The sequence below is a fragment of the Schistocerca nitens genome, chromosome 5 (genome assembly GCF_023898315.1).
Source record: "Schistocerca nitens isolate TAMUIC-IGC-003100 chromosome 5, iqSchNite1.1, whole genome shotgun sequence".
Lineage (NCBI taxonomy): Eukaryota > Metazoa > Arthropoda > Insecta > Orthoptera > Acrididae > Schistocerca > Schistocerca nitens.
The window spans coordinates 802,886,825-802,898,220 of NC_064618.1; the positions used below are offsets into that span (position 1 = coordinate 802,886,825).

Sequence of the window (11,396 nt, forward strand, 5' to 3'; positions counted from 1 at the left end):
ATTATTGTCCTCTATTAGGTTAGTTGACGATTGTGGTGACTGAAAGAGCATCTGACTACGATTAGTATAATTAAAGTATTACGCTGCACCACTCCGCTTTGGAAATAAATGATCCACCATTTTCTATATTAAAATTTCTTTCATTCTTTCTCGGGGCCTTTGTCCCGCTCCAACGCGGGGTCCGCTTTGTTATTACGGATTTGGCAGTGTTAATTGAAGAGGATGGCTGGATTCCCTTCCTGACGCCACCCCGAACCCCCCAGGATGGAAGTAGTGTACCCCAGCTGTCTGTGTCTAGTGTAAGTCATTTTCAAATGTCTGTGAGCCGTGTACCTGAGGCGGGACTTGGGGACCAGCCCAGTATTCACCTAGCGGGATGTGGAAAACCGCCTAAAAACCACATCCAGGCTGGCTGGCATACCGACCCCCGTCGTTAATCCGCCAGGCTCATTCGATCTGGGGCCGGCGCGCCTACCGCAGTCCAGGAAGCAGCGCATTAGCGCTCTCGGCTACCCTGGAGGGTTTTTCTGTATTAAAATTTCATTTATTTATTTTTTTCGCGCCTAGTTTGGGGGTCACAGCCCCAGTCTCAATCACTTCTATAAAAAAAATACGAGGGTGTGCTGAAAAGTAATGCCTCCGAATTTTTTATTCTGTTCTCAATATCTGGTGGCGCATTACCCGCCTTGCATATTGCTCAGTCGACTTGCCCCTTTGATGACGCAAGTTGCAACCCTCTGCCGCTAGCGGGCTCCCAGTTCTAATTTATAACATGGCGGTGCGTACCGGAACTACATCGGTGCGTGAGAAACAGCGTGCTGTAATCGAGTTTCGAATTCGAAAAGCACGGACCACTCTCTCTTTTAGCGTGACGTCCCCAGACCACGCGCGAGTGCTGCGACATCTGCAAAGACTCCGACGCCTCTAGTCAACGGTCATCCTCCAAACAGTCTCAGCTTGGTGGCAACTGATTTTCATCTGTTCCCAGAACTTAAGGGGAGATGTTGATGAAATTGACCAAAAATGTCAACTTTCGATTGACTTTTTATTTGTTAGTACAACTCATGGACAATAAGTTCCCAAAGTTTGAATGTTGAAATCGCATCCGAAGTGCCTGAAAATTAATTAAAAGTGTGGCGCGGCCTCCCTGCCACGCCCACCTTTTGAAGCAGCACGTCAATACCAGCGCAGTGAACATCGATTCTGTGTATTACTTTCAACCAAACGTGTGCGGGCTACGTCTAGAAGACCGCCAAGCCCACTTTCCGGTCGATCCTGCACTTCTCAAAAATTGTGTTCATGGCAAAAGCCAAAATCCAAATGAGTCTCGAAATTCACCCATATGGAAACGATGCCCTAAAAACACATTTCATCTGCTATATTTGTCATAATTGCAACATATGATGCAGTTATTGTATTTAATAATGGGAAAGTCGGGAGGATGAAGGTATTAGAAAGAATGGGCTTCAAGATGGGTAATTTTATACAAGACATCCAGAGAAAAATAGATCTACAGCGCGTCTCTGCAGTTGAAAAGTCAGTTGAAGACCTGGTAAAGGAAAGAAGACAGACAACAAGAAACCAGAAGAGAAGCCTTGGAGGGAAAGACGAAATGTGGTGCCTTCTGAAGAAGTGACATAAGGAAAAAGTTAGATTGAACTTTAAATTGCGTTTCCTGAAAAGTTTGTTTTTTAAAGTTTATGTACCTTTTCCTCAGATTCTATGAATACTAGAATTATGAAATTTTCTATACATATTTCTGTAAGCCTAATAAACGGTGTCTGAAGAGCAAATTTTGAAATTCTGATTGCAAGCTGAGATATGGGGCAAAGTGCTTGGAATTTTGCACGAATTTAAAATTGTATTTGTGGAAATATAATTGAAAAAAATATGAAAATTCTCCTATTTGACCTATTCCAAAGACTTCGTAAGGTAAGCTTACAACACACAAAGAGATCAAACAGAGAAATTTTTGTAGAAATCTCTTGAATACTTTCTGAGAAAAAGGAACAGACATTATTTTTACAAAATAAAACTTCAAATTTCATTCAAAAAAAGTTGAATATATATAATCAAACGATTTTATATGTAAATGTGTTACTTTCATGTAAAGCGTGGTACAAAATTTCATTGTGAATTGTGGATTTGATGTATTTTTGAAATAGTGTATGTTTTTCATCTACGTCCCCCCTTAAGCTACAGCCTCGAGGAATTCACTTTGACAGTGAAGTAGCGGTCCAAGCAGAGATTCGGGTGTGACTCTGTCACAAAGTCAAACATTCTACAGTGACGGTATGAACAAACTTCTCCCTCGTTGGGAGAAATTTGTTCGTCACCAGAGTGACTATATTGAGGCATAAATATGTTGACATGAAGAATAAATATGTAGAATGTTATTAACATTCTGTTTTAGGTGAAAAGCTTTAAGAGTGTTCACATAAGAAATTCAGAGGCATTACTTTTCAACACGCTGCCGCAATAGATAGTCTCACAACCAGCTTAGTGATGAAAACTTTGTTAAATTACATTATAACAACTCTATACTGCCATTAACTTACACAGCACACTATATAAAAATGTACTTTTATGTTACGAATAACTACATAGTCTACTACGAAATGCTTTTACATCGTGTTACGAATAAAACAGGCGGTAGTAAAACTGAAAAACTAAACTCCTCCCGAACAGGCCATGAAGGCCCAACGGTACCGACCGGCCGCCGTGTCATCCTTAGCCCACAGACCTCACTGGATGCGGATATGGAGGAGCATGTGGTCAGCGCACCGCTCTCCCGGCCGTATGTCAGTTTCGGAGACCGGAGCCGCTGCTTCTCAATCAAGTAGCTCCTCAGTTTGCCTCACAAGGGCTGACTGCACGCCGCTTGCCATCAGCGCTCGGCAGATCGGATGGTCATCCATCTAAGTGCTAGCCCAGCCTGGAAGCGCTTAACTTCGGTGATCTGACGGGAACCGGTGTTACCACTGCGGCAAGGCCGTTGGCGGTAGTAAAACTGCCAAGTTATAATAACTGTAAATCATAAAATTTAAATAATTGTGTCATTATAATTTGTCGTTGAGAGCAAGACTTGTCTGTTAACGTGAGGACGTGTCTCAAGGCGTCTATTTGAAGCAACAGTAAGAAAAACAGAACTGATGCTATATCTACGCTTAATATCAAGTATAATATAGCATAGTTTTGAAAACGACGTGGTTAACATATTATGTGGTGTAACACTCTAGTGCTCAATGCGCTAAGAACGAAATGTTAGTGTGGCTCTACACTGCAATACACTGAAGTGTATACAGAACTATGTCAGATGTTCAGATGTGTGTGAAATCTTATGGGACTTAACTGCTAAGGTCATCAGCCCCTAAGCTTACACACTAGTTAACCTAAATTATCCTGAGGACAAACACACACACACCCACGTCCGAGGGAGGGCTCGAACCACCGCCGGGATCAGCGGCACAGTCCATGACTGCAGCGTCTCAGACCGCACGGCTAATCCCGCGCGGCGAACTATGTCAGCTTCAGTTTTCTGAAATTCTCTGATTTGCTATAAACTACAGATCTTTTAACCTGTTTAAACAATCCCTCACACAGGTATTACAGACGATCTTTTATTGATGACAAGTTGTTGTTCTGAATTACCCGTGGCAGTGAAAGTGCATGTGGATGCCGTTTGTACTCGAATTAGAAGTATTCGTTTCCTTCCTTGTACATTGTCCAATGGCTCACATACAGGTATCCGCTTTATTCCTATGATCAGGTAAAATGATGTCCTTACAAATTAACAAGCTATTTGTAACCTAAACTATATTTTATTTTTCTTAGGGATTAAGTCTTGAAACGTGTAATGCATAAATTAATGACAGTATAGTGTTGTTATAATGTAAATTAACAAAATTTGTATCTTTATTCTGAGACTCAGTCTTCATGTATTAGTTTTATACGAGAACGATTGAGAATGGGGCGAGCCTGAAACTAGCGGCAAAAAATTAAATGTAAATAAATAAAATAAAAATAATGTGTACTTAATCAACAGTAGACCCGTATTTAGAATTTTCTTACGAAAATTACGGAGAAAATCATGGAATCTGATTTTACCAAATCAGGAACATAGTAGACACGCAGAAATGAAAGTGAGTGAACAGACATAATGGCTCTGCGCACTATGGGACTTAACATCTGAGCTCATCAGTCCCCTAGAACTTAGAACTACTTAAACCTAACTAACCTAAGGACATCACACACATCCATGCCCGAGGCAGGATTCGAACCTGCGACCGTAGCGGTCGCGCGGTTCCAGACTGAAGCGCCTAGAACCGCTCGGCCACTCTGGCCGGCGAACAGACATAGATAGAGCAAGAGAAGAGTGCGTCCGCAAGGGCAGGGGTATTTTGTGGAACAACGTAGATGAAGGGGCACTTCTTATCATGCTTTCTGCTCATTATTTTGTAAAGCGACCCACTTCTTACCATGCATCAGATTTTCCCTGAACGCCCATATTGTGTTTCTCTGGGAAGAATAGTACGAAACAGTCGAAGATGTCTGCATACGAGTCAGCGATAACGTTTGTCAATAACTGTTCGTCTTGATAGCAGCACCACTAGGAAACACTCCTCAGAGAGCTGAACTGTCCTCTAAATGCGCTATCGATCATCGAGGCTTTTGATTGAACAGTTATTGTTTCATCACTTTTCACACAATTTCTTATTTTATTTATTTTGTGACCTGAAAGGGTTTCTATAGGTAGGCTGTATACCACTTTTACTCATTTTATTCTGATTTTAAGTATGGATATTGTTGCTATATTTCTATTATAATCTTATGTTTTACTATTAGATACCCTTCAGGAACCATTTTAATTAATAACAACGAAATCATATCTTAAACTATTGAAGGACAATTCTGTTCCTCACCCCATAAATGGTGACGGTGTAAATCCATACCTATTATAAAAATGTATGGATGTATGTATGTCCGTTCAACATCTCTTCCTAAACTAATGGGCCAGTTTCAACCAAACTTGGTACACATATCACCTACTGTTTGGATAGAATTGATGTGGGGGTAAGAATCAAAGGAGTGGGGTGTAAAGAAGTTTAGCCCACGACGTGTTAATATCCATACTTAGCGACTTGCAATAAACTTCACGAAACTTTTTCTCGCTGACAACCTGCATAACACGATTAAGAGAAGAAGTTTTATCTCTTACATTTTCGCTTTTCTTGCAGTAAAATTACCCCATGAAACATGACTGATTAATTTATTATTTCTTTAGTACAAACTGTATTCCAGAAACATTTTTCAGGCAGTGTTCACATACACAGCTGAATGTACCAGCAAAATAAATTAGTTAAGAAGATATGATGTCATAAACAAACAATGGAAAATCCAGGATGGAATGTAACAATACTGTGAAAAGAAAAATTGCTACTCATCACATAGCAGAGATGCTGAGTCGCAGATAGGCACAACAAACATACTGTCACAAATAATAGCTTTCGGCTGAGTGTGGCCTGAGCTGCGTGAGACTGCGGTCGTGTGTGTGTGTGTGTGTGTGTGTGTGTGTGTGTGTGTGTTGCATTTGCGTGAGTGAGTATGTGTGTGGTCGATGTCTAATTCTGACGAATGCCTTATTGGCCGAAAACTATTATTTGTGACAGTCTTTTTGTTGTGCCTATCTGCGACTAAGCATCTCAGCTATCTGGTGAGTAGCAACTTTCCTTTTCACAATATTTGGACGTCATAAACAGATGCGTGAAAAACTGCCGCATGTCATTTAAATTTATTACTTCATCGGTACTAATTCTATTCGCAACACCTTTCTCAGACAGTATCCACATATGCCGCTGAATGCACCTACAAAAATATATCATCGTACAGTTCAGAAGATATGACGTCATAAACATTTAGCCGCGTGAAAATGAAATTGCAGGGTGAGAGTCGCTAGAGTTACAGGTGTAACATATATACAAATACGTGTGAAATACGTTAAATATGTGTGAACTATATTTGACATGCACATACGCGGGCAAAGCACTAATAAAAAGGGCATCCTGAAGCGGTGGAGCAATTTAAAACAAATTTGGTACACTTATTAGTTACTCGTATATGGAATAAAATATTGGTGACAACGTGGAATGGTAAGAGTACGCGCTTAAAAATGGTCAGTCCCGAAATCAGCTGATCGTGGCGTAAATAACAGCGATTGTGTAACAGCTGGGGTGAAAACCGAACTGTTCTTCAGTATATTTGTGAATGTGGCAAGAAGAAACTTCAGCTATTCGGTGCGTGACGCTGGAAACTTCCGTAACCTAATCGCTAACGCTCTCTTTCGGCTGTAACTCGTGTGTACCTAAGTACAGGACGCCCTCACGCCATTGTTAGCACTTGTACGTCTACTTGGGTGCAGGGCCGGTTTAAAACCCACGCGACACAAGCTGGAGGGAGGCCGGTGGCAGCGCAAGTGTAAGATTTCTGTAAAGGGCGAACCAAAATTAGCAGCCAAGCTGAGAAGGGCGCACAACATTTTTATACAGAGCGTATAAAAACTAGCGGCGACAACTGACAAGGTTGAAAGTGTACGAGGGAGAGTAGGGAGAAGGGGAGGCACCAAATGATAAACCACTTGTGTTCAAAATGTTCCCGGACCGGGACGGATTGTGTTTAAAAAAAGTATTTCACATTGGTACTTGTTTTAGAATGCTCCTAATGGTATGTTATTGCGGTACCCATGTTATCCTTATTGCATGCTGCTAGATGGTTTTCTGTAGACTTCGTCTCCAACCAAGTTGGACCTATTATTGTTACATTCCCGTTTTTTGTTTAGATTTTTTAAACAGATCTAATGATGGTAGAAATCCGAAACCGGTGATGTTGTGGACTCAATAATAAAGTGTGATCAAAATGGACAACCTATACAGGGTGTTGCAAAAAGGTACGGCCAAACTTTCAGGAAACATTCCTCACACACAAATTAAGAAAAGATGTTATGTGGACATGTGTCCGGAAAAACTTAATTTCCATGTTAGAGCTCATTTTAGTTTCTTCCACCTACGCACAATGGAGCACGTTATCATGATTTCATACGGGATACTCTACCTGTGCTGCTAGAACATGTGCCTTTACAAGTACGACACAACATGTGGTTCATGCACGATGATGTGCACATTTCAGTCGAAGTGTTCGTACGCTTCTCAACAACAGATTCGGTGACCGATGGATCGGTAGAGGCGGACCAATTTCATGGCCTCCGCGCACTTCTGACCTCAACCCTCTTGACGCCCATTTATGGGGGCATTTGAAAGCTCTTGTCTACGCAACCACGGTACCAAATGTAGAGACTCTTCGTGCTCGTATTGTGGACGGCTGGGATACAATACGCCATTCTCCAGGGCTGCATCAGCTCATCATGAATTCCTTGCGACGGAGGGGGGATACATGTATCCTCGCTAACGGAGGACATTTTGAACATTTCCTGTAACAAAGTGTTTGAAGTCACGCTGGTACGTTCTGTTGCTGTGTGTTTCCATTCCATGATTAATGTGATTTGAAGAGAAGTAATAAAATGAGCTCTAACATGGAAAGTAAGAGTTTCCGGACACATGTACACATAACATATTTTCTTTCTTTGTGTGTGAGGAATGTTTCCTGAAAGTTTGGCCGTACCTTTTTGTAACACCCTGTATAAATAAACGACACTTGTCGCATGTATGTAAGATCATTACTTGAGAAGGACTCGACCAATTTCGTTGGCGTGTGTGTGTGTGTGTGTGTGTGTGTGTGTGTGTGTGTGTGTGTGTCAACTGTTAATGGTAATGGTATTTTTGATATGAAAAACGAACCAAAAAAATGCGTTCACATTGACAATTTGCTGTCACATGTTTTCATAAGAAAAAAATTAGTTTCGGAGATAAGTTGTTACCTAAAATCTCGAAAAGTTATTGACAGACTTACTACATATTTTTACACGACGCTCTACCTAGCGTTCGCACAGTTATAGGCTATACAATTTAGTAATACATGTAATACATGCTGTTTCAAATTCTGAAGGTGGCAGCGGTCAAATATAGGGAGCGAAAGACTATTTACAATTTGTACTGAAACCAGATGGCATTTATAAGAGCCGAGGGACATGAAAGGGAAGCAGTGGTTGGGAAGTGAGTGATACAGGGTTGTAGCCTATTCCCGATGTTAGTCAATTTTCAATCTGTATGTTGTGCAAACAGTAAAGGAAACTAAAGAAAAATCTTGAGTAGGAATTACAATCAATGTACAAGAAATAAAAACTTTGAGGTTTGCCGATGACATTGTAATTCTGTTAGAGACAGCAAAGGAACGGGAAGAGTAGTTGAAGGGAAAGGACAGTGTCTTCAAAGGAGGATATAAGATGAACATCAACAAAAGCAAAACGAGGATAATGGACTGTCGTCTAATTAAATCGTGTGACGCTGAGGGAATTAGATTATGAAATGAGACATTTAAAGTATTCAATGAGTTTTGTTATTTGGGAAGCACAATAACTGATGATGGTCGAAGTAGAGAGGATATAAAATGTAGACCGGCAATGGCAAGAAAAGCGTTTCTAAAGAAGAGAAATTTGTGAATGTCAAGTATAGATTTAAGTGTCGGGAAGTCTTTCCTAGAAGTATTTGTATGGTGTGCAGCCATGTATGGGTGTAAAACAAGGACGATAAATAGTTAGACAAGAAGAGAATAGAAGCGGTGCTACAGAAGAATGATGAAGATTAGATGGGTAGATCACGTAACTAATGAGGAGGTACTGAATAGAATTGGGGAGAAGAGGAGTTTGTGGCACAACTTAACTAGAAGAAGGGGTCAGTTGATAAGACATGTTCTGAGGCAATTTAGTATTGGAGGTCAGCGTGCAGGATATAATTGGAGAGGGAGAGCAAAGGATGAATACACTAAGCAGATTCAGAAGAATGTAGGGTGCGGTAGTTACTTGGAGATGAAGAAGCTTGCACATGATAGGATAGCATGGAGGGCTGCATCAAACCAGTCTCTGGACTGAAGACCACAACAATATATATATATATATATATATATATATATATATATATATATATATATATGGAATTGTAGGTACTATTTAATATATAAATGGAAAGGGGGTAGTTACCACAAATCACAGAAAGTTCTTTCAGTTTTTACACTACGTTCTAGTGAAGATTCGGACGGACATTGGCTATATATTTTCTGTAATGTATTACATATACCAATTTATCAAGAAAAAATGTTGCTGCCAAAAATCTCGGAAGGATTTGACGGATTTACATTTTTACACGATACTCTACTGAAATCTCAGACGGAAATGGATGTAGAGTGGAGGAAGCAGCAGGAGAGAGGGCGGGGGGGGGGGGGGAGGGGGGGAGGTTACCGACAGAGAGATGGGGGAGAGGAGAGAGTGGGAACGGATGAGAAGATTGGCCGAGAGAGGGGGGGAGGCAATGAATTTAGGATGTATATGCACTTCCGATAGATATTTAGCAATTGCGAAGCATTGCCGGATTCGCTAGTTATTAATAAAATATGAAACGGCGCTAGCCCTACCACCAGTCAGTTACACATTTTCTTTGGCGGACACCTACCTATGCACAAAGCTTCACTTCACCCCTCATATGAGGGGAGTGCTTGCTAGTTACCTGTTCCATCCAGCGGCAGAGGAGTGTCTTCGGCTCCAAGCGCACCCTGCTGCTGCAAGTTGAGGAACTGGTTAATGGTGACGGGGCCATTGTAGTGGAGGCTCGGACCGATGCGGACGTCCGACGAGTTGGTTATGTTGACGCTGGAGGGTGGCGGCTGGTTGAGCAGCTCGCTCATCACCAGGTTGACGTGTCCGCCCTTGTCCTCCTCCTCTTCCCCATCTGTCACCAGGCTGCCCTCCTCGCTGCTGTTGGAGCCGAACGAGGACAGCGAGAACGCGTCGGCCTTCGACAACGCGTTCCCTCGCTCATCCGGGTCTCTCGTCTGGTCATCGTGTGCCATTGTCATTAAAGATGTCGTCCGCAATCCTCAGTTCGCCGCAGTTCCATTATGAGAGAACACTATTTTGTAAAGTGTACTCGGAAAAGGCATCACTCCAACGGTATGGTGTCACCCAGCTGCACACCTTTACAACTTCCCCTCATGAGTAGCAAAATTTTTCATGTTATTTTTACCGTTACTCTTAACCGCAAGAACAGTCCATTGTCCTTTAGAGATACAGCGCTAATTCAATCTTCAAGAGACTTCCTCTTCGTCTATGTCTTGTTTCGGGCTATTACCTAGTTCTGTGCAAACAACAGCGCTAGTAACTATTCACAGACTTGAGATCTACTAGCTGCGTAAATAATATGCTCGCATGTAAACAGGTACGTAACGTCAAACGACAGCTGACAGTCTACACACAGCCAGGTCACATGTACTACTGAGTTGCTAATAAGCCGAGCGCATCTGACGGAACTTGCAAGCGAATACTCGGAAATAAAAAATTAATAGATACGAAGGTCACTACTATCACACGAACAAAGCACACTGAAAGCACAGGCACCGGATCACTTCAACACGTTCCTCCCAGCTTGTCTACAAGTAATTTGCCGAATTTACACCATCTCTTGCAGGTGATTTCCTCTACCGCTGAGCAGCAGTCTTGGGCTCACCTGTTGTCATGTACAGCCAGCAGCTGAGCTAAGACATACACAAAAATATCCAGTAAAACATGCATGTTGTTGAACACGTATTCAAAAGCAGTTCTCAGGAGCAATACTTCTCGAAGCTGCTACACTTGGCTCACACTGAAACATAAACGCACTGCAACGCGACGCAACAAGTGGGTGTGGCTGTCGATAAAAAACCAGCACTTCCGGTGCGCCCTACATGCGACTTGTCCCCGGCGCCCGCGACCGCTTTCATCGAAGGTTACAGAGCAACTGACGCGGCCCCGGGCGGCCGCTGTGCTTAGTACAGCTGACGGTCACCAGAGGCGCTGCATGGCGCTCGGACGTTACAGCTCAGTACTTAGCGTTAAGAGGGCTTTCCAAATTACTGCTCTCGTCCTTGGCTGCACTGCTTGGATACATCTAACGTTCTAACCCTACAGCTGGCCGTTGAAGGCCACTAGAAACACGTAAAGTGATTACAGAACGGACAGTGGCAGCAAACATGTTACACAGGACACGCCAGTCTGAATATGGGCGCCTCCGGACAGATGAGTCGAGTGGTAAGACAGAAGTAGTACTAATGAAGGTCTGTGACTAGAGGTTTTGTGTTTGTGTTTCAGTGTGTATGTGAGTGTGTCATCATGGCTTCACGTAAGCGCAAGCTACCTACACTCCAGCCTAGGTGCCTCACTCTACAATAAGGCCACACTACATCCTTTCTTCTTGTGG

General features: G+C 42.3%; 1 protein-coding gene across 2 annotated transcripts in view; it reads right to left on the minus strand.

Moving 5' to 3' along the window:
* LOC126259214 (peptidoglycan-recognition protein LA-like) overlaps nt 1–10,923 on the minus strand; it is a 204,333-nt gene extending 193,410 nt beyond the window's left edge. For both annotated transcript variants that reach the window (XR_007546484.1, XM_049955813.1), the window contains exon 1: nt 9,672–10,923. Coding sequence is in view for 1 of the 2 variants with exons in the window: in XM_049955813.1 (XP_049811770.1) it covers nt 9,672–10,020 (349 nt within the window). In the remaining variant the exon portion in view is untranslated. The remainder of the gene's footprint in view (nt 1–9,671) is intronic.
* Nucleotides 10,924–11,396: the final 473 nt, after the last annotated feature.